Raw genomic sequence first — 23,590 nt, forward strand, 5'->3', positions numbered from 1 at the left:
TACGGGGATATCAGACACAGGAGTAGCCACTACCCCTCAAGCTGAGACAAAACACTGAAGAGAGAGGCCTCCCGGTACTAAACTGTGGACTGAAATCCTGACCTTCGGAGAGAGGACACAAGCATGGCTCAGAAGATAATGGAGATGTGAGCTGAGGTGCCAGGCAACAAGTCCTCCCTCGAGTGCCGGGGAAGGTGTCCACAGGAAGGTGCTGCAGTTGGGGAGGCACTAGACTTACATGGGAACCACACCAGGGTCCCCGGATGGTCAAGGCCAAAGGGAGCACAGAGGCCTTGTTACCAATGCGCCAGAATGGTCAAGGCCGCCCCGGCATAAGCCTGACCGGGATGTCCACCGACTCTGAGCCTGGGAATTGTAATCTGGCTAAGATACCGAGCGGGTGCAAGGACACACGGTACACTGTGCCCTTTGGTAGCCAAAATATGATTGCTGTCACTGGAATCAGGGAGAGAAACCCCTTTCTTCCTGAGAGTTTTTCTAGTCCCCTCAGCTGACAGAACTTAATGTTGTGTCAGCTGGCAAAGGAGACTAAACGGCAAAGCCATTTAGTCATTGTAACAGAGCAGGTAATGAAGGGTAGATTTGAACCTAAGAAACGATAAACTGATGATTGGCCCAATTCTTAGACCAATTATTTATATGAACTCCCAGAATTCTTGTGATAGAAAACATGACATAAAACTGAATTCTCTTAACTCTTAGAATTATCATCTGGACCCTAAATAAAGGACAGTTTTAGAGGTTTGGCTGGTGTTTCCAAGCACCTTGATAATAGGGATATTAACTTCACTCACTTACTTATTAATTCATCCAGTTGAAGGCCTACTGTGTTCACGACATTGTGCTTAGTGCTACAGGAGACACAAAATATACAATTCCTCAGGAGAGTAATAAGTGTGAAACAAGGCTCTTCACATTCAGTCAACTGATCTCAGAAACATTCTAAAACATACTTTGGTATGACTCCAAATCCAGAGAGCTGCCAATAGAACAGATATTTGGCAGGTGCCTTAAAAACAAAACAAAACCAACAAAAACCACATTTGTTTCTGCTAAAACTTATTTTAAAAGTTTTTGAGTCAACTTACAAAAACATACACTTAGAGAAATGCTTAATTAGAGACATATTTATTATCAGGAACAAAGAGAAAGAGGCAGCTTCATAGAGTGCCATAAAGCTAAAGAGATGTGCGATGACTACACATTGAGTTCAACCTTGAGATTTCTGGTAGCCAGAACCGAAAGGAAAACATGGTTACTTACATAGCCCCCACTATTAAAATCATAAAGCATATCAATTCCGTAGGGGATGTGTAATTTATTTCCCTAACACCCAAAATGTATTTCTCACATGACTTTTTCTGCTTTGAAATATATTAGATCACAGACAAATTTTTATTTGATTGACACATAGTCAATCAAAACACAATGGTTCCTTCAGAACTAAAATAATTGTTAATGATTGCTATCATTAATATCGTGGGCTAAGACACCTCGGTGATACACATGATGAAGTTGCTATAATGCTGGTCCAAGGCAGACTGTGCACTATGTTCAACCAGGGTATTTGATATATGATTATGAGTTTTTGCCACACAGTAGCTTTCAACAGAAAACAACAATGCTGATTTTGAATGTCTGCCCAAGTTCACCATCGTATCTAGAACTCTAATTTTCACTCATCTGACTTTATTATCTGGCTCTTAGGTGCAATTTAACTGAACATTAAGCATGGGCTCTGAAACCACATTGCCAGCGTTCAGATTTAGCTCTGCCACTTACTAGATGTGAGAACTTGTAAAATTTACTCAAATTCTCCAGAAGAATAATGTTCTTTATCTTTAAAATGGGAATAATAACAGTGTCCCATAGATTTTTGATGGGGTCCAAATATAGTCATTATTTTTGAAGCAGTTAGAAATATGCTCAACTAATAGTAAGTGCTTATTTAAATGCTGATTTCTTTTTTTTAGTATTTGAGTTTGGGGCCCCACAGAATGAGTTGTTTAAAATAAATGTGTGACTATTTTACACTGTTATTTTCTATTTGTTCAATTTCCATCTGAGCTATACTATTCACTTCAACTTTTCCAACCATCCCGATAAAATGAATTTCTAATTTGTATCTCTGTAACCAATTATTTTCCACAAAAGTATCCAACCTTTAGTGTCCAAGTGAACCTTGTAGTGCCTTGATCATTTGTCCCACTCTTCCTCCCTCCCCCCTCCAGCTAGTGTGGCTCAGTTCTCAGTCCCGGTTCTGTCCCCGCTGTTCCTACTATAAAGCTCATTACCACAGCCTGTGTGCGAGTTTTATAATTCACTTTTATATTTAGAGTGGCGATGTATGATTCTATGCTTAATGAAAACAGTGATACATGAGATGTATTAAGACTAGATACACATTTTCAATGCTTATCTTTTTATTTTTTCCTTCAAAACTTTAGGCTAATTTAACTTTAATCGGGCTAGTTAGAAATCACAGGAATTATGAGGACGAACAAATGGCGATCTGACTAGGGACAAATGAGCTGTGTTTTTGCAACACATCCATAATTTGGAAACCCAGAATCACCTCTCTCTAAATCTCAGTAAATCCTCAATTTGGATTTTGAAACTATTGTAAATTCTGTTAAACTTACTAAGGGACTGATCTATTTGCTTGTCTTTTGGAGGGATTACATACTCAAGTTATTACAAAGGATTGATAATGAGTATTTCTGATTAGTACCAAAAGTGAGAAAAAGACTTTCTTAAAAGCCAATTGAATAAAAAAATTCCTTCAAAACCTTACATTTCTTTTACTTATTATTTTTCCATTAGTTATCTAATAGTTAAGTCTCCTCGATAATTTTCTAACATAAACATCACATTACGGGAGAGAGGATCTGTCCCCGAGCCCCCTGCTCCAGATTCGTTGCAGGCGTGGGAACAGCACCAGGCGCTGACGGGTGGGCTCAGGCCAAACCTGGGTTCAGCATCCTCGGTACTTGGGTTCTGGCAAGGAAAGAATTTGCAGCCAAGGCCTCAACCTGAATGTCACAAAGATTTGAGACTCAACTGCGGTCAGAGAAGCGAGACCTTCTGTGCCATCTTGAGGAAACAACTGTTTTTCTGACCAAGGAAGCTGCTTAGTTGGCCTCGTTTTCTCTGATCTTCCAAATCAGGAGGAGCGGGGCTGTGACTGGCTGCGGGTTGGGGCAAGGGCTTCTCTTGGCAGCGGAAATGAAAAGGTCGGGGACTCCCAGGACTCAGAGGCCACAGCAAAGTGAGGACGGAGGTTCCCGGTGCATCCACTCCTCACCGCAGAGCCCAGCTTCCCGAAGAAACCCACCTCAGCCAGGCCTTCACCCAGGGCCCAGTGGCGGCTGAAGCAGCTCTGGCAGGACTCCCGGCAGAAGTCATCTGTCCCAGCCGTCTGGCTGCCTGAGAGAGTCTGTCACCATCGAAGGTGGGCACCTCTTTTGTCACTCCTGCATCCAGCAGTCCTGGGCTGGTCTACAGGACAGCTTCCCTTGCCTGTGTGCCGTCACTCATGCCAAGAGAGGTGCTTGAGGAGCAACACCCAGCTGGGAAGGGTGGTTGACATGGCCAAGCTCCTCCAGACCACCAGGGGCAAGAAGAAGAGGCAGGAAGAGGCGCTGTGCGAGAAGCACAGCCTGGCCCTAACCCTCTTCTGTGAGGGGGACCTAGAGCCCTCGTGTCCCCCGGGCACTCAGCCTCCTGACTCCCAGGCCCACCAGGAGGTCCACGGAGGAGGCTGCCTCTCGTCACAGGCAAAGGCTCAGCGCTTACACTGAGCCCCTGAAGAAGCAGGTGGCAGACGCTCAGAAATTGATAAGCATTTGAAGCACAAAGAGCTTCGAACTGAGAGAGAAGGCGGAAAAAACCAAAGGCTGGAATTACTCTCTGAATTTGAGCACCTGACGCAGTTTTTAGAACGTGATCAAGAAGCAGTTCTTTCAAGATTAGATGATGAAGAAAAGGCTATTGCAAAGGAACTCAGCGCTAATATAACTGCATCTTCAACTCAGTCCTTAGTAGGACTTTGAGTGTCCTACTAAGTAAGGAAGTAGAGAGCACTGTGTTGACGGAAGTGGAATTGCTGTTACAAATCAAAAGTTTCTACCAGAACTCTGAGGGGTTCAGCCCGTCAATGTTTCCAGTCCAGTTACGGAGGGAAGGCTGGCATTTTCCTTTCCAGTATTCTGCTTTGCAGAAAATTACAAAGACGTTTAGAGTAGATATAATTCTAAGCCCTGAAATGACACACCCTAACCTGACTGTCTCTGAGGATAAAAAATGTGTGCGATATACAAAGAGAAAGCAAGATGTTTCTGATTTTCCAAAAAGATTTACAGTCAACACAGTTGTCCTGGGGTTTCCATACTTTCATTCTGGCAGGCATTTCTGGGAGGTAGAAGTGAGAGACAAACCCCAATGGGCTGTCGGGGTTTGCAAAGATCCTCTGCCCAGGACGTCGAGGAGGAGCCTGTCGCCCTGTCAAGGACGCTGGCGGATTAGGCGGCAGGGGAATGGCTACTATGCCCTGGGAGCTGGCATCATCCCTCTCTTGTCAGAAGCGAAGCCCTGAGGCATCATCATTTCCCTGGACTATGGGATGGGGGAGATCTCATTTTATAACATGATTGACAAATCTCACATCTCTACTTTCACTGACACTTTTAATCGAACTCTCAGGCCTTATTTCGATGTAGGATTTCATTCAAAACCTCTTAGAATCTCTATAGAAACAGACTGTGAATGAAAGCTTTCTAAGAGGCTGGACCAGTTTAATATTTTTTTTTTTTAAAGGAAGGTGTGTGTGTGTGAATGAATACAACAGTGGGTATCATATTAATATGAGAGTAACTCTAATCCCCCTTCGCTGGAAGGTGAAAGGAAGAAATGTTTGGTAAACACGGGTGGTCCTGTTAAACACATGAGTCAGGAAGAGAGTTTCATTTTGTTTCAGCAACACAGGACAAGGTCTGAGGACTGTCCACCTCTTCTCCCAGGTCCCGCTGCACTCTTTTGGGATCTTCTACAGCTGTTTCCTTAGCTTCTTTACTCTTGAATTTGCCTGGAGTCCCTGAAGCCCCTTTCCCTCCAGGGAATTCTCTGACCTGGTTCCATTGGGATCCCTGCCATTATTTCACTGAGCCCAGAGGGCAGAAATTCTAGTCCTCTGTAAACTACAAACCAGGGTCGGTCTTAGTAGTTTTTGTATGGATGGTGCTAGCACAGTGTTTGCCTGATGAATAGCTTGCTTAACATTTAAATTGCTTTTGTGGTTCTTCCCTTTGGTTAGTTCCAGTACTTGTTTTCATTTTCTTTTATAGTTTGCAATGTTCATTATTGTGTTTAAAAAGAGTGTTGGTGGTCACCTAGCAGACACATTAGAACCCGAGCATCCTAACACCCACTACACCTTTTCCTCTGTAAACTGAAGTTCATCCCATAAACCTTATAAACTGACTGACTAGATCCAAATTGAATTTTAAAATACATAAGAACTAATCCATCTAAAAAAACCAAAACATTACAACTGAGTGGTTGTCACTCAGAGGATCCTATAAAACTCAGACTCCTTCCCCATTAGTAAGCTATAGTGGATAAAGTCAGTTATTGATGTTAATAGTTGCCTCTCAGTATCTCAGAAGAGCCTAGAGCAGTGGTCGGCAAACTGCGGCTCGCCAAACTGCGGCTTGCGAGCCACATGCGGCTCTTTGGCCCCTTGAGTGTGGCTCTTCCACAAAATACCTACTTCTGCACATGGGCCACGGAGTTTCAATTGCACTGTATGTGTGCGCCCGCACGTGGTATTTTGTGGAAGAGCCACACTCCAGGGGCCAAAGAGCCGCATGTAGCTCGCGAGCCTCGGTTTGCCGACCACTGGCTAGAGCAGGGGTCCTCAAACTTTTTAAACAGGGAGCCAGTTCACTGTCCCTCAGACCGTTGGAGGGCCGGACTACAGTTTAAAAAAAACTATGAACAAATTCCTATGCACACTGCACATATCTTATTTTGAAGTAAAACAAAACGGGAACAAATATAATATTTGTATTTGCATGTGGCCCGCGGGCCGTAGTTTGAGGACTCCTGGGCTAGAGCAGTGGTTCTCAACCTTGGCTGCACATTAGAATCACCTGGGAATTTTTTTAAAATCCCGATTTCTGGGCCTCATCCTCCGGAAATTTCCCTTCAGGTCTATCAATTGAGGTTTATTTTCAGACTCAGAATTCCTTACTAGAGTGCTGTTCTGAGAATGACCACAAGAGGGCACCGTTGCAGCTAATCCCTTACTAGGTTGCTGTTCTCAGAATGTCCACAAGAGTGTACTATTGCCCTGGCTGGTTTGGCTCAGTGCAGAGAGCAGTGGCCTGGGGACTGAAGGATTCCGTGTTCAACTCTAGTCAAGGGGACATACCTGGGTTGCAGGCTTGATCCCCAGTAGGGGCGTGCAGGAGGCAGTCAATCAATGATTCTCATCTTGGATGTTTCAATCTCTCTTTCCCTCTCCCTTTTTCTCTGAAATCAATAAAAATGTATTAAAAACAAACAACAACAACAATAACAACATCAAAAAGAGTGTACTATTGCAACACCACCCTACAGGGCGAGAACCCTCTAGGACTGTCAATTGGGTTTTCTCTTCAGAATCACAGAATTTCTTACAAAGAGTGTTATTTTCAGAATGTCCACGAGAGGGGGCTACTTCAACTAATCCATTACTAGGGTGCCGTTCTCAGAATGTCTAAAAGAGGGCACTATTGCAAAACCTCTCTGCAAGGGTGAAAGCTCTCTAGGTCTATCAATTGGGTGTTCTTTTTAGACTCATTACACTACTTATTTTTGTTAGTGTGTTTAGGGACAAGCTAGGCAAGTCCCTAGAAATATCTAGAACATTTCCAGAGAATTGGTCTAGAGATAAAACCCCTGTTAGTTGTGTTGTGAGGGGCTGAGAAGAGGGATGTCCTGGATTCCCAATGTTACAGGATGTCTGTTGTTAAAGTGAGGGCACTGACTGAGAAGGAATGAGATCTTAAAAATTAGAATAGAGAATATGGAAATATTCCAATCAAGCTATGGGCATAGAACCCTACATTCTAATGAGCCCTTTTTTGCCAGGGGAAGTAGCCCTTCTATTTCTGTCTAAGGAGGTCAACTTTTGTTTTTTAAGAATCTTGTAATGCCCTCCCCTTAGGAGAGTTTTAGGGCAAGTTAACAGAAGTCTAACTCAAATCCTAAAAGCAGAGGGCCATGTCCCCTCAATCAATTCCAGACTTTAGCCAGTTTACAAACCAGGATTTGCTTTAATTAAGATTTGTGGCAGGGGCAAGCCCATTACAGAAGGACTCTGCTAAAGTGAAAAAGTTTGTGTAGTTCATTTTTCCCCCACTTTTCTTCAAAGAGACCTATAACCATTTGCCTGGGTACCTGTGTACCGAGGAAAGGGAAATAATCAGGCTTCAGTGGAGTTATTGGGCACTGGCTCTGAACTGACGCTAATTTAGAAGACCGAGAATATTGTTGTGTTCCCACGATGGGGTTCTGGCTTAGGTAGGCCTCACAGTGAGTCCAGTGGGTTCTTGAACCAACCACGTATGTGATCAGTGCCCCAGTTCCGAAATGTATAATTGGAATAGATATACTCAACAACTGGCAGAATCCCCACACTGGTTCCATGACCTGTGGAGTGAGAGCTTGTTATGATGGGAAAGAACAGGTGGAAGCTACCAGAACGCCTCTTCCAATGGCAATCGTTAGCCAAGAGCTTTACCACATTCTTGCAGAGATAAGTGCCACCCTCAATAACTTGAAAGCAACTGGGGTGGTGATTTCTAACAAACACCCATCCAGCTCACCTACGTATCTGATGTGTACAGAAAAGAGATGAATCTTGGAGAACGACAGTAAATTATTGTAAACAAACCAGGTAGTGACGCCTATTGCAGCTGCTGCTTCAGTCATGGTTCTGTTGCTGGAGGGAATTGACACATTGCTTGATAGCTGGTATGCACCTGTTGATCTGACAAACTATCCCTACCCCCCCCCCCCCCCCAGTCCCTGCTAGCAAAAACTACCAGAAGCAGTTTGCTTTCAGCTGGCAAGGACAACAATATACTTTCACTGTCCTACCTTGGGGATATATCAACTTTCCTATATAATAATTTGGTCCATCTTTCTAAATATATAACTGTTAAGAGGTAAAAGGGAATTTTTATGAAAATATAGCGAATATATAAGAAAAATCAAAGAAGCCTTCTTAGCAGAAGTGACCAAAATACATCGTTATACATAACAATGCTGTTCTTGTCTTGGATTACACTGAGTGGCCAGATTATTATGACCACCCCATCGCTACTTCATTGACGCTTCCAAAAATACTGAATATTGAAAACTTCTACAGCAAATACTCTCAAGGTTTTTTTATTATTAGTATTTGCATAACTAATTCACTTCATTGTACGGATGGGGTGGTCATAATAACTGGCCGGTCATAATAATCTGGTCACTCAAGTGTACATGAGTGGGGGTTCCCACTTACTCCCAAAATGTGATGAATTTGTGAGCTCGGGTTGGGATGAAGACTGGGGAGAGGTGGATTTCTCTGCAAAATAAATGAGAAGAATATAACATGTTAGGGGAAGATCTGAGGACCCGAGAAAGAAAGGGACCGGAAATATGAGGAATTTTATGGATGAAGATTAGAAAGTTGAGGCCCTAGGGAGCAGATAATCCAAAAGAGATTTTGGGGGAAATTATTAAGAATTGATTTTTAATTTGTTTGCACTGGGGTGTGATGTGCATTTCTTTCCCCATGTGTCACTCTGAAAGCAATGTCAGTTTTTGCTAATATTTGTGAAAGACAACAATTTGGTAAGAAAATTTTAGGCCCAGACGCTACCAGAAATTGATTCTATTTTGTTCCTGTATTCTTCCCTCTTTTATAACATCAATTATGTAAACACAGAGACACATCAAAATGGAAACTCTTAGAAAATGATAGAATATTATCCTTCTTGGGGGATAGATTGGGCAAGGCAGGGGCTAGTGTGGATAAAAGTTCTTAGCCCTGAGGTAGAGGGGTAGAGGGCTCCACAGTAAAATTCCAAGCACAGTGATGTAAGGGCCAGGGTGTATTACAGGAGTTCAGGATGTCTGCAGAACGGGAGTCCCTTACCAAGGTGAAGCAGTCATCCTCTCCCATCTCAAGTGTCATTGGAGGCAAAACTTGACTTGGCTTTTGAATAAGTGGTTTAATTTTTTTTATGTCTTTGATTCCTTATTGAGAAAAACAAACAAAAACTGAATTCCTTACCACAGAATTGTTGTGAGTTTCATGTGGAATAATGTATTTAAAATCACTATGCAAACGATAAAGCAACACACACACACACACACACACACACACACACACACACACACACACACACACCTTACCATTATCCTCAGTGACCATTTAACCTCGTATACTAATGTTTGGGGCTATCAATGTCTTAATCCCTGAAGAGTCTTCCTCCAAGGCCAGTTCTACTTAAGCCTCATACAAGAAGCCTCTGGTCTCGGGCACTTGTGCTATAATCTCTGGGTTTCCAAGCTTGGAGAGCTTGCCCTAAAATAGCAGAGATGGCCCAAGACTGGCTTTCTCTTTGGGAAAAGTGGTGAGTTTGTTTCCATGCTTCCCTGTATCTTTCCATCTAGCATGACCTATGAAGTTCCAAGGCCCCAGTGCAGCTTGGGATGACACTGAGTAGGAGAAACCATAGAAAAGGCAACGTGAGGATAAAGGGGATTTGGTAAAGTCAGGAACATGGAAAAATGCGACTTCTGCTAGGACTTCCAGGCCTTGTGCTGTTCCAGCTGGAGTGTGTCTTCCATCTCCTACACACCAGCTCTCGCCTAAGGGCAACTCTCAGTCACTCTTTTTAAAAATTTTTTAACAAATATTTCTTTTTCTTTATTGATTAAGGTATTACATATGTGTCCTTATCCCCCCATTGCCCCCCACCCCACTCCCGTTCATGCGCTCACCCCCCTGGTGTCTGTGTCCATTGGTTATGCTTATATGCGTGCATACAAGTCCTTTGGTTGATCTCCCCCCTACCCTCCCCTGCCTTTCCTCAGAGATTTGAGCATCTGATGGATGCTTCTCTGTCTCAGTAACTCTTACAGCAAGATCACTGCGATAGCAAGGGTGGAGTTTGAGCTGCAGTGGGGGCTTTCTTCTTCTTTGTTTCTGACATGCACTCTTTGAGCAAACACTCTGTAGGTCCAGTTTCTAACCACCCTGTGCTTAGCCCTCTCAGGTTCCGGTCTTTTTGTCACCTTCTTGTCCTGAGGACTCTCTGGAGACCCTTCTCTCCTCAGTGATTGCTCTCTCAGCTCTCATCTCCCTCTACTTCCATCCTTCTCTTGTCATAACCTCTCCCTGGGTTCTGCTCCCTCAGAGCTTCTTTGGCTCACATTATTGGCCTTCTCCCTGCCACGGGTACCAGCTACTTGGTCATTAGCCAGCTCCATTCTCACGGATCAGTTTCCTTCTGTCCCACCAATGACCTTATAGCCTCTGCCTTCAGAGTCTTCTTGGACATTGGATTCGACTAATTCTTCATGTATTCCTTGTTCACCTTTGTAATTGACTTTACCTCACGTCTGTCAAAATGGCTAGTGAATCCTATCCATTAACAACAAGTGCTGGTGAGGATGTGGAGGAAAGGGAACCATTGTGCACTGCTGGTGGGAATGCAGACTGGAACAGTATGGAATTTCCTCAAAAAATTAAAAATGGAACTGCCTTCTGACCCACAATTCCACTTCTGGGAATATATCCAAAGAAACATGAAACACTAATTCGAAAGAATATATGCACCCCTGTGATCATTGCAGCATTATTTACAATAGCCAAGATCTGGAAATAGCCCAAGTATCCACCAGTAGAGGCATAGATGAAAAAGCTGTGGGACATTTACACAATGGAATATTAGTTGGCCATAAAAAAGGAAATCTAACCTTTTGTGACAGCCTGAGCTTTTGGTGTTCTATTCAAAAAATCATTGCACAGACCAATATCTAGAAGTTTTTTGTTATTTTTCCCATTAGAACTTTCATGGTTTCAGATCTTGTGCTCAATTTTTAAATCTATTTTGAGTTAATTTTTGTGTGTGGGAAATGATGACGATCCAATTTCATTATTTTGGAGATTGACCTCCAGGTTTTCCCAACATTTAAGAGATTATCCTTTATCCATTGTGTATTCTTGACACCTTTGTCAAAGACCAGTTGTGTGGGTTTATTATGTAGTTATCTATTCAGTTCAATTGTTATACATGTTTATTTTTATTCCAGTGCCATACTCCTTTGATTATTGTACCTTTGTAATCAATTTTGAAATAAGGAAGTGTAAACATTACATCTTTGTTCTTCTCACTCAAGATTGTTCTGCCTATTTGGGGTCTTTTGTCATTCCATATTTTAGTTCTTTTTAAAATACATTTCTGCAAAAAATGTCTTAGGAATTTTGATAGGAATTGCACTATTTATAGTGCACTTTGGGTATTATGAGGATTTTAACAATATTAATTCTTTTAATTCATGAACACAGGATACCTTCACATTTGCTTATGTCTGCTCTAATTAGTTTCATCAATGTTTTAAAGTTTTCAATGCATGCCATTCTTCTCTTTGATTAGGTTTATTTCTAAATATATTATTCTTTTTGATCCTATTGCAAGTGAGATTGCTTTCTTAATTTCTTTTTCAAATAGTGCATTGTTGGTGTATAGCAATGCACCTGACTTTCAAATATTGATTTTGTATATTGCAACTTTACTGAATTCATTAAGAGGTTAGTTTTCATGTTGTTTCTTACCACAGCACCTACGCAAACCCACACAGGAACCAAAGTAAGCTTTTGGAGGTGGTGAGTATGTGTATTACTTGGATTGTGGTGATGGCAACTCATTTGTCCAAAGTCACCAAATTGTACACATTAATTAGGTATCATTTTTGGTATAATGATTCTTCTTCAAAAAAGCTGAAAAACAAAACAAAACAGAATAAAAGTGCGTTTTAGATACTACTATTTGGAGTGCAGATGATTTTTATTTCTATTGTGGGACAGAAGCTAGATAAAATGTCTCTATAATTAAACACAAAAACTGATTACACTATCTATAACACTGTGCTTACAAATAAAAGTCACAATTGTTCCCGGTTTAAATATATCTTCTGGCCCAGGAGAGGACAAAACAAAAAGTGCAACAATTTATCCCGCCACTAGATGACACTGCCGCTGTGGGTGCCCACAACGCGGGGCGGGGGAGTCATGGGGGCGGAACCAAAAGACAGGTTAGCACAGCAAAGGGAAGATTCATGAAGCAAACTTGTAATTACTAGAAAGTAATCATTTCTAATTAGTTACTAGAAAGTAAAGTTGTACTTTAAATCATAAAATTATTTCCTTTAATGATCGTGTATTTGGGTTTATTTAAAATAGACGTTTTTCTGACAAGAGTAAAAAACTATTCATTATAAAACACTTTGAATCTATAGAGAAGCACAGGGAAGAACATAAATATTTCCTATATTTCACTACTCAGGGAAAACCATTTTGTTTACCTTTGAAATTTTTCTTTCTTTCTGCTTATAGAAAAGCAAGCATATGATTAATATTTTTTGGTATGTTGACAATTTTTATTGTCGTATATTTGTACCCAATAAAACGTGGAACTAAGGTATCTATCTATTCGTTATGTTTTGACAGATGTGTATGCTTATGAACACCACCCTAAGAAGATGTAGACCAGAAAGTACCTCATGCCCCTCACACTTCCTCCCGCCTCACTTACAGAGGCAACCACTCATTTCTGTCACTGTCCCTTAGTGTTGCCTGTTCTTGAATTTCATATAAAAGGAATCATACATCAGGTTCTATTTTATGCCTGAATTTTTTTTTTTATCGCAACATAATGCTTATTAATGGCATGGAATCTTACTGTATATATATAATTTTAACTGGTTTAGCAATAACAGTTTGAGTATTCTCCCATATAATTAAACATTCTTCATTATTATTTTTTAATGTTGGCATATTTTTCATCATGTGGTAGACATACTTAATTAAATCTTTAGTTTTGGACAATTAAGTGGTTCTGACTTATAGCTAGTAAAAAAAAAAGCAATTTGATAAATATTTTTGTGATTATGTTTTACACATCCAAGATTATTCCTTTAAAATTCACTCCCCCCCCCCAAAAAAATTGTCATATGAAAGAAAAGGATGAATCTTTTTAAGATTACTGATACGTATTTTTAAACTGTTTTCCAAAGATTAAACTAAATCAGTTTATATTATCCTCAGCAGTCTCTCTGGTCATATATTTTTTAACATTTGTCCAGAATTTTTTTTAGCAATTTAATTTTAGTTATTATACATTTCCATGTGTAAAAATCTTGTCAAATTTATAAAAATTGAGAACAAGCTTAGGAAAAGCATTGCCATATTCATATTATAAAATTTTGAGTCAATTGAAGACTGACTACAGTATCTAGCTTTTTAATGGCACCTTATCATTTTTAAAATACTTTTAACTTTATTGAATTTCTAAAATTATGTAAAATAAGCCAGTTAAGAATTCTTTCCCTTTTCAGAGGAAGAAATTGAAATTATCTTGGAAAAGCAAAATAAAACACTGATCACAATAATTATCTTCAGCCAGGAATGTTTTCAGTCATTTTTCATGTATTAACTAATTCAGTTTCCAGTTACGTTTAACTACATTTCTAACTAATTCTAACTTAAACAGCTATTCCACTAGTTAATGGCAGAGCTGAACTCAGGCAATCTTTCTCCTGGATCTGGCTCTTAACAGCAACACTTTCCACTTACACATTTCATGGAACACAAATCACAAGACATTTTTTCCAACATGACTCAGAACAGTAAATGACTAAAATATGTAGAGCATTTTGGAATTGAACAAGATGCTTTTAGAGCATCGGTCATTAGGACCAATTATTCTCTTATTGAAGAGATAATCTATACTAATAAAGGGGGAATATGCTAATTAGACCAGGTGACTGGACATCTTCTGGATGTCAGACTTCCTTCCGGACAAAGCCATGGTGGCGGGGGCCAAGGCAGAGGCAGTTAGGGGCAATCAGGCCGGCAGGCAGGCAAGCAGTTAGGAGCCAGCAGTCCTGGATTGCGAGAAGGATGTCCAACTGTGGTTAGGGGCGATCAGGCCAGCAGAGGAGGGCAGTTAGGGGTCATCAGGCCAGCAGAGCAGGGAGGTTGGGGGCCATCAGGCTGGCAGGGCAGGGCAGTTGGACATCCCCCAAGGGGCCCCGGATTGGAGAGGGTGCAGGAGTCGGGCTGAGGGACCCCTGCCCCCCTGCATGAATTTCATGCACCTGGCCTCTAGTGAGGTTATAAATAGGTCCCCACAAAATGACATTAGGTATCTCCTACTTTCTCTATGCTTCTTTTTATTTAAATTTGTTTATTAGTTCTAACCATCTCATAAAAATTTTTTTAAATTGATTTTTGAAAGAGGGAAACATCTGATGAGAGAGAAAGATTGATCAACTGCCTCCTGCATACCCTCTACTGGGGATCAAGCCTGCAATCCAGGCAAGTGCCCTGATCAGGAATTGAACCAGTGACCTCTCAGTGTAAGGGAAAACGTTCAATCAACTCATTCACACCAATCAGGCTTATGTTTCTTTAGTATGAGGGTGATAAACAATAATGAATAAGAAAATAATAGAGACAAAACATTTTAAATGGCATAGATTCTTTTCAAGTCAATTATAATATTTACTGAGCATCTGCTTTTATACAGAAAAATGGATAAGGCCTTTTCAGGAACAGACATGTAAAAACAATTCAAAAAGTAGAAACCACATTATAAAGCTAAGGCATTACAGTAGATAACTTTTTGAGAAAATGTTATAGCATCCTGTTTTTCTTATTTCTAGTATGACACAATTTTTAGTGTATTTTCAGGGAGCAAACACTTCTTAGAAGTAATTTTGTTTCCATTTTTATTTTAACATACATAAAAGCAGCTCATGATTGCACTGAACACAAAAGACAAACAAACAAACACTTTATTGCACTACAAACACCTCACATGAAGTCCTGCATGTGATAACATTGATTAGGAGAAACACAAATATATAATCAGATATTATATTATTCTAGGTTTGAACAATACAGAATTTTTTCTAATAGGGATTTGCCACATCAAATATTGCACACTTTTTAACACTTATCTGTTTTACAAATATTTCTCATGTTCTTTGGTTTTGTTTTTATCTTTGTAAAACATGGTGTATAAAGTTTTAAAGGCAAAGAATTAAGTACCATTAAAAAAGACATTGAAGAAGTAAAAACAAACAAACAACATAAATACGTGGTCATCCCAGTCTTTTGGGAGAAAAAAGTGACAAAGTAGCCTGGCAAACTTCTCCAAAAAGAGAGAAATATTACAAAGCTTGGTTTCATAAGCATTTGTCCACCTATAAAAGTTCTATGAGTTCAACAAATGTATTTAGACTAAATAACCGTGTTACCAGGTAACATTTCTTTTGTTTACATTCAGTTTTTAATACTGCCATCTAATTCCTTCTAATAGTGCAAATGCGTGAAGGACACTCATCGTTGGTAGTCATTCGGCAATAAATAATAACTCTAAACCTAGCTATTGTATTATTTTTGAATTTGAAAAAGTATAAAGTGCATTCAAAAGGTTTAAAGTCATTTTTCTCAATCTTGGACAGAAATATCCATCAACCTGTGATGTTTTCAGGTCACGGCGAGGGTATTCTGCAATGCAGATAGTCCTGCAGTTCCCCTGCCTTTTGTTCCACAGTCTTGTTTGGAAGAAAGTTTCCAAAATCATGCCAAGTTTCTTCACAAAGTCCTTACGGCAAACACCGGACCATAGAGCAGCATCCATCGACACGGATTGCCTTGAGTTCCATGATGTGATAGTCTATAAGCAAATATGGCTCCTCACTGTTTGAAGGGTTTGCTACATATCCAATGTAAATTCCTTCCACATTCTGTGCTGCTGACCTCTGTGCTGTTCAGAAATGCACAGTTCTCTGACCCTGTGAGGCTGAACCTGCCAAACAATAAAGAAACGGAGAATTACTTTCAGTTCATCGTTTCCGTTCAGTTACACGGAACATAAAAACTTTGTGGTAGTAGTGGTCTCTGCATTATTTATTTATTTACTAATTTAGTTAGTTAGTTATCATAAACTAATCTAGAGAGAGAGGAGACAGGGATTGAGAGGAAGAGTAGGCGGAAGGAAGGTACAAAGCTAAGAGTAAAGTGTATCCATTTGGGCCGGCCAGCATGGCTCAGTGGTTGAGCATGGATCTATGAACCAGGAGGTCAAGGTTCAATTCCTGGTCAGGGCACATGCCTGAGTTGCAGGTTCGATCCCCAGTAGGGGGCGTGCACAAGGCAGCCGATCAGTGATTCTCTGTCATCATTGATGTTTATATCTCTCTCTCATTCTCCCTTCCTCTCTGAAATCAATAAAAATATGTGTTTTAAAAATAAAATTAAAAATAATAAAATAAAGTCAGCATCTTTAATTCTGGGGCAAGTTTTCTTTCAGGTCCACAGAAGCTGCTAATTAAGCATGAAAATATTGTTCTTTATCCCTGTGGAGATGAGGACAGGGAAAGAGTAAGAGGAAATTGTTTTTCAAAAACTAGTTCGTCAGCATGCCGAAACTGGTTTGGCTCAGTGGATAGAGCGTTGGCCTGCGGACTGAAAGGTCCCAGGTTCGATTCTGGTCAAGGGCATGTACCTGGGTTGCGGGCACGTCCCCAGTAGGAGATGTGCAGGAGGCAGCTGATCGATGTTTCTCTCTCATCGATGTTTCTAACTCTCTATCTCTCTCTTCCTCTCTGTAAAAAATCAATAAAATATATATTTTTTTTAAAAACTAGTTCATTAGTAAAATATTAATATGAGATTGGAAATGTTAGATTTTATCATCACAATCATTTCTGGAATATTTCTGAGTCTTCTATTCACACTAATTTTATTTTTCTGAGATCAAATTACTAGAAGCATTTGTTGTATGAATTCCAAGTAGAGGAAAAGAGCAAAATGACCATATGACAGCTTTTCTTTAAAGAATTCCAAAGAGTATAAGCATACAAAAGAGAACAGTGGAGACAGGGACAATGGTTTCCCTGAGCTACCAGCCTGGGAAAGATAAAGAAACATCTTGAAACTTACCCGTTGTTAAATTCTTTGCCATTTGACCATTTCCATGTCTGACCAGCATCATTTTTCAGCCCAATCCAGTGTTCAGCTCTACCCACATATCTTTTTAAAAAGATCTTGAAGAAATGACAAAGGGGGTGCTTGTTAAACAGCCGTTATGGGTAAGTAGATGTAATACATTCTCAAAAGCAGTTTCTCAAAAGCTGCGTCTGAGGTAAAATAGCTGATCATTCATTAGCTCCGTATTGAATTGACTCATTCGGATTTCTAGCCTTTGAGGCCAGGCATCCAAACCAGATTTACAAGACTAAATAGAACCCTCGTCTGACCTCAGACTAAATGTTCCTACATGGGTACAGATACAATGTCTTCTTCACTTATAAGGAAACAGAAGGACATCACCGATTATCTCTATAAAAGAAAACAGCAATATTTTATGAAAATGTGTTTGAATATTATCTTACCATGTCCTTTTCAGAATCAATGACAGCAAGGGTCGCACCGTGTTTGAAGCAAGAGTTCTGGGCCAAGGTCCAATTCCTTGTTATATTGGAAATAAAGTAGCATTTCCTCTGGTATCCAATCCAATCATCTGAGCATGAAGAAACATGGTTGTTTGATGGTTCCGAAAACATATATCGCGCTGGACAATTGTACTGGCCCACTGTGGACAGGAAAATTGTTTTAGTCACAAAATAAGTTAAATACCCACAGCATGCAAACCTCGTTCTTGGGGTAGGTGATAAAGTGAAGGCTGAAAGGCAAAAAGGCAAATTCAGAGAAGCATGCGAAGACAGGTCCTCACCTCATCAGATCTCCCATTGTGCCTAATCATCATGGACAGGGTATACTAGTAGGAGAAAAGAAGGTGGCTCTTTGGCCATAATGTCCGAAAGTGGCAACAAAAAAAACCAAAAAAAAAAGAAAAAAAAGAAAAGGAAAATCTTAAAAACAGCCTTGGACTAGAAAGGGCAATGTGCTTTATAAATTTCAAGAAGGGTTTTGAATCTGAATTCAGAGGTGGAAGGATTTAAACTTTCAGGCGACAAACACTCTATTGGAAGACGAAGGAGAGAATGATTTGCAGGGAAGTAATTCAGAACACAAGAAGATCTATGACTGGAAAAGTTTCATAAAATTATAAATACAATGTTTGTAAAAGACACAAATGTATCTTGGTATAGCGGTATACTTTGAATATCTTATGACAATTGACTCTGGGAGTTTCTAGATACAGTCATAAGTATTCATAGCTACAGTTTGGCAGTCTTTGAGTTGAAAGACAAAAGACTGACCAAATCTTGATTAATCTATGGCTTAGATATTATTTTTTCTGTCAATATGAATGTGAAGCCCACATTTTTCCCAACTAACTGTTGATTTATTTAGAATCTAAATCAGCTCCTTTCATTCCATATTTAAACCCATAGTAATGTAATTTTCTTCCACAATAATGCATAAATCATAGACACTTTTCATACTTATAGAAAAGCCCCAGAGTTGTGGAGACAAAGGAAGGATATAAAACTGGAACTCATAGACACAGACAACAGCTTGGTGGTTATCAGAGGGAAGGGGGTTGGAGGGCAGTAAACCATAAAGGAGGCTAAATATATGGTGACGGAAGATGATCTGACTGTGGGCGGTGGGCACACATGCAATGTCCAGATAATGTATCATGAAAATGTACACTTGAAACCTATATGTTCTTATTAATCAATGTCATCCCAATACATTTAATAAAAAAGAAAATCTCTAGAAAACTCTAAATGGTATTATATTAATAGCCCAAGGAACGTGGAATTGTATTAATATTTTTTAGGAAATCCACTATGTATGATATATGGATGCTGCTAAATTGCTCAGAACTGCTGATTAATTGGACCAAGGAATCCCACTGATGTCAGCTGAGATGACAACAGATACAGCAAAGAGACTCGATGGATTCATGAAGTGCAGACCCACCTGATAAAGCGATGAGAGCTATGATCAAGACGGTGATGATGACCACGTTCAGGACAGCACATGGGATAGGAACTTGAAGGGACCCTTCATGATGTGTGGCAAAGTGAAGGCTGGCAGCATTATCTGAAGAGAGAAGGTTGTTGTGAGTTCAGGCAGACTACAGAAGTAAGATGGGGACATTTGATATTTTCTTGCAGTATTTAATTTAAAAAGTAATGTATCTCCCTATCGTCTATAAAATTTATGCCAATTTCCCCCAAATTTTGAATGAATTTGGATAATTTTTGGAGGGGTTAGAAATGAAACAATATAGGCATAATGATGAGAACATAAAATATCTTCCCAATATATGTACTTAGTAGCTATGAAAATTCTGTGTCACCATAGTTTTATTGCTTTACTCACAATAAGAACATTTATTAAACACCTGATTACCCTAGATGACATATTAAAAAAAATCATAATCATAATCCCTTAACCTCTCTGTATTTACTATTTACTGTTTAAGAGTAATGATGTAAATGAGGATAAATGGGGAATAGTATAATAAAAAATATTGAATTGATATATTAATATCTATAACTGGCATGACAGAAAATAAAAACAATTGATAATAATTTTTGGTAAAGTTGGTACAGATGTGAAACAATTGAAATTTTTATAAGTTTCATTTTACTGTTGGAAGAGTAAAATGAAAAAAAACCCAAAACTTTAGGAAACTGTTTCTTACACAATTAAGCATACACCTACCATGTGATCCAGCAATTCTACTCCTATGTATTCTCTCAAAAGGAATGAAAATATGTCTCAAAAATGCTTTGTATAAAAATGTTTATAGCAGTTTTATTCTTAAGAGCTAAATTCTAGAAATAACCTAATTATACATCAACAAGAAAACTGAAAACAAATTATGCTATTATCCATAAAAGGACATATTAAAAAAAGAACAACTGATACATGCAACAAAATGGAAAAATTAAAAAAAGTTGAGTGAAAAAATCCGCCTACAGTTACATACTGCATATTTTATTTAATGTAACATTTAAGAATTGCTGAACTAAACTATGGTGACAGAATTCAGAAAAGTGAAAGCTGTTATGTGTGTAGGAAAGGTAATCTGAGTAGAAAGGAATACAGGGGAACTTTCTAGAGTGATGACAATTTCAAATGTTGGAGTTGTAATTATACCTCATTAAACTGCACACTTATGATCTATGCATTCATTGTATGTAAACTATACCACAATTAAAATATGAGAATGAACAGTAAAATATTTGAATTTTCAAGATAATTTAAAATAATAGAAGAAACCTAACAGTATTAAAGACCAAACATTGGGAAGAAGTTATTTTTTCCCATTTATCCTTTGTTTAATGCTAAAACAAAGTAAAATTTTGATTTCACCAATAAAAATATTTCTGTGGAAGGATTTAGAATATAAGTATGATGTCAATGATGATTCTTCGTTACACAGACACACACACCAAAGAAAATCTAGAAGGAAATCTGTTTCAAAATGTAAATAAATTCATTGAGAAAGGAGACAACGGGATCCTGTGGCTCAGAGCTTGAACTTGAGTTTTGCCAGGAGGAGCTGTCATTTTTAAAAACTTTGGCCTCACAAGAAATACACAGTCCCTGTTATGTTCTGAGAAACTGAAATACAAAATTACTATGAGAATGATATTAAAATTTACCATAAAAACAGTCTCAAAATGAGAAAATATCATGTTTTTGCATTTAGATGACTTGTATAATTAAGAGCACATATCTTGAAATGCACATATTTTTCCTTAAAACATTTCTCTAAAGTTAAAGTGGGCTAAGAGATGTTGCTTTCTTTACGAGGAATTTACCGTGTACTGAATGTCAGGATCAGCTTCTGCTTCTGGGGTTGTTTTTCCCAGTGTAGATCTGCATTCAGATTTTTCAAGAGATGCCTTTACTTCTTTCCTATCTAGTTCTATTTCTCTCAGCTTCTCAAAGCCCATCTTCTTTTTTTCCCCACCAGAATCCAGCTGTTACCAAAAGGAGCCCAGGGTAGGTAGATAGCAAGTTCAGAGCTCTCTGTCTAGTTTCACTTCTCATCATGCTTCTTAGCCTCAATGCAGCAGCACAACTCTTGTTCCTGAGCCAGTATTAACTCAGCCAGATAGCTCAGGGACTCCAAAGTCCACTTCAGTCTATTGGCTTAGCCAGTGGGTAAACTGTGCAGATGATTTTCAGATTGTACTTTACATCCATTAGTGAGGGCTGTTGTTGCTCAGTTTGGTTCATCACCTAGGTGACAAAACACTGCCCCCAAGAGTGTACTTCCGCTCTGATTACAGTCCTGCCCATTAATGGAGAAATTGAAAATAAGTCCACCGTTACATATTGAGTCACCTAAGGGTTATGCCCAGTGTTTTTTCATACTAATGTAGTATGTATAAGGCAGCATCAACTAAACATTCAACAGAAAATGGGGATGATCTCAGGAAAAGTTAAGAATTCCTGAATTAGGACCTTTTTACAACTAGGCCTTCTATTTATTGAGTAGTTTAATTATTACAATTTTTTTCTTTTTGGTAGTTCAACTAGTCCATAAAGTTATAGTTATGTGGTTACCAGAAATTTTGTATAGTTTGCACTTGCTACCCATAGTTGATTTTGTGTTCCAAAGTGAAAGATGGGTTTATGGGAGGTAATCAAAGCTTTTCTAATGTAAAATAGTTTAGTGGATGCACACACTCTTAAAAACAATCCTTCCTCTTGATTATTTCAGCTCTGCTATCCACAACGCATTCATTCCTTAATTACTGCTGACAAAAAAACTGTATTTCTTACATATTAGGTTTTGGGGTACCTCAATAATTCAAAAAGGAAGAGGTATAAGTGAAAAAAAACCCCAAAAGAAAGCCACATAGAAATAAGTTATAGAAAAACAATGGGAAAATTCTGGTATAACAAATAGTATAGGTCTCTGGAAAGAATAGACAAATAGAAGAGAGGAAATAGTATACAGCTATGATAATCATATTTTGATGAAAAAAGAAAGAAAAATGTGTGATTCATTTGGAATTTGGAGCCAGTGACTGGATGCGTGAAACTGAAGGATGAAATGTAGAAAAAGAGTGCCATAAAGATTATAGTAGCAGAAGATGGCATTTTCAAGAATTATTTCATGAATAAATTACTGTTAGACACTGTAAGTGTAAAGATGGCTATTCTCTCAAAGACTGGAAACCTTTATTTTCAGCAACTAGAAGATGCTGCATTAGAACGCAAGACGGGGTGCACAGAAAGCACACAAAGACACAAAGTGCAGGCAGTCAAGAGCATAATTGCTTATGTGCTACACAGGGTTTTTATAAAGAGTGTCAGTGCTTCCTGGAATATGCGCAGATGGATACGGAAACACGATAGAGAGTGCCCTGGGCCAGAGCAGGGAGTTTTATAATTTCACCTAAAAAACGAGATAATATAAATTGAAACAAAGAAACACATCTTTGAAAACCTTCTCAAATTCACCTTTGTGTTTCCTCTCATCTCAGGAATCCTGTCTTTTCATAGATAAAGAAATATTTACTTCTTCCCATTTTTCTCTTTTATCTGGACTGAAATACAATGTAATCAAGTTCTTCAAATGACAAAAGCTCATTTTCTTCCCTAAGTCCTGTTAAGGGGAGGGGGGGGAGGGACACACAAAAGTAGCTTTACAGTTGTTGTTTTTTTTGGAAAAATAATACAGTAATTAATCAAGTAATAATATCAGAATAAGCTCTGTGTTTCATGTACTTACAACTGTAAACCTACCTTTGGCCCTCCCGGTATATATCATCTGTATAGATAGCTATAACCAGTATATGAGAACAAGATCTGACTTACTTTGTCGTCCTCTCTCCAAGGAGCTGTTCTCTGTTAGGGAACAATCTTCAGAGTTCATCTTTATTCCAGTCAACACCCTCTGGTTAATCTCAGGTCAAGCCAATCTACAGCGAATGCCTTTGCTGGAGCTCTAGCTCAGTCTCTGAGAGAGCTCATCATTTATAGTCACATATCTGTCTCCGCCCCCTTCCTCTTGACTTCTAATCACTCCACCACTCCAGTTCCCTTTAATTTATGCCCCAGTGGCCCAGACAATTTACAATGTGTTGTTGTGGTCAACTATGGGTTTTCCCTACTGTCTGAAATGTGCTTTCTCACAACTGTAGGTGTAGCATGAAAAGACACGTGGGATTTCCCAGAACCTGTGACATCCTTCCTTAAATTTATAGAAAACAAAAGTAGTTTGGGAAACGGTGTATCTAAAAAAAAAACCTCAAAGTTCGAGATTCCTATTTTTGAGATGGAAATAATAAATAA

At 39.0% G+C, this 23,590-nt stretch overlaps 1 protein-coding gene and 1 pseudogene across 1 annotated transcript; one reads left to right on the top strand and one right to left on the bottom strand.

The window, feature by feature from the left end:
- Positions 1-263: 263 nt before the first annotated feature.
- Positions 264-4,789, top strand: LOC132225967 (tripartite motif-containing protein 75-like; annotated as a pseudogene).
- Positions 4,790-15,115: 10,326 nt separating this feature from the next.
- Positions 15,116-23,326, bottom strand: CD69 (CD69 molecule). Its single transcript, XM_059682170.1, has 5 exons — positions 23,114-23,326; positions 19,247-19,369; positions 17,746-17,945; positions 17,294-17,397; positions 15,116-16,157 (listed from the first exon to the last, which is right to left on the bottom strand). The coding sequence occupies exons 1-5, from the start codon at positions 23,169-23,171 to the stop codon at positions 16,046-16,048; spliced, it is 597 nt and encodes a 198-aa protein (XP_059538153.1). The 5' UTR covers positions 23,172-23,326; the 3' UTR covers positions 15,116-16,045.
- Positions 23,327-23,590: the final 264 nt, after the last annotated feature.

Source organism: Myotis daubentonii, chromosome 2 (genome assembly GCF_963259705.1).
Source record: "Myotis daubentonii chromosome 2, mMyoDau2.1, whole genome shotgun sequence".
NCBI classification, from domain to species: domain Eukaryota; kingdom Metazoa; phylum Chordata; class Mammalia; order Chiroptera; family Vespertilionidae; genus Myotis; species Myotis daubentonii.

What these genes read in the sequence shown, in the direction of transcription:
- CD69 (XM_059682170.1), bottom strand. Translation starts at nt 23,171, where the DNA reads ATGAACTCTGAAGATTGTTCCCTAACAGAGAACAGCTCCTTGGAGAGA. An exon ending in TTGATTCTGAAAAGGACATG is followed by an intron (nt 17,398 to 17,745) that starts GTAAGATAATAT and finishes CATTTCTTCAAG; the next exon opens with ATCTTTTTAAAAAGATATGT. An exon ending in GGCAAAGAATTTAACAACGG is followed by an intron (nt 16,158 to 17,293) that starts GTAAGTTTCAAG and finishes ATTGTTTGGCAG; the next exon opens with GTTCAGCCTCACAGGGTCAG.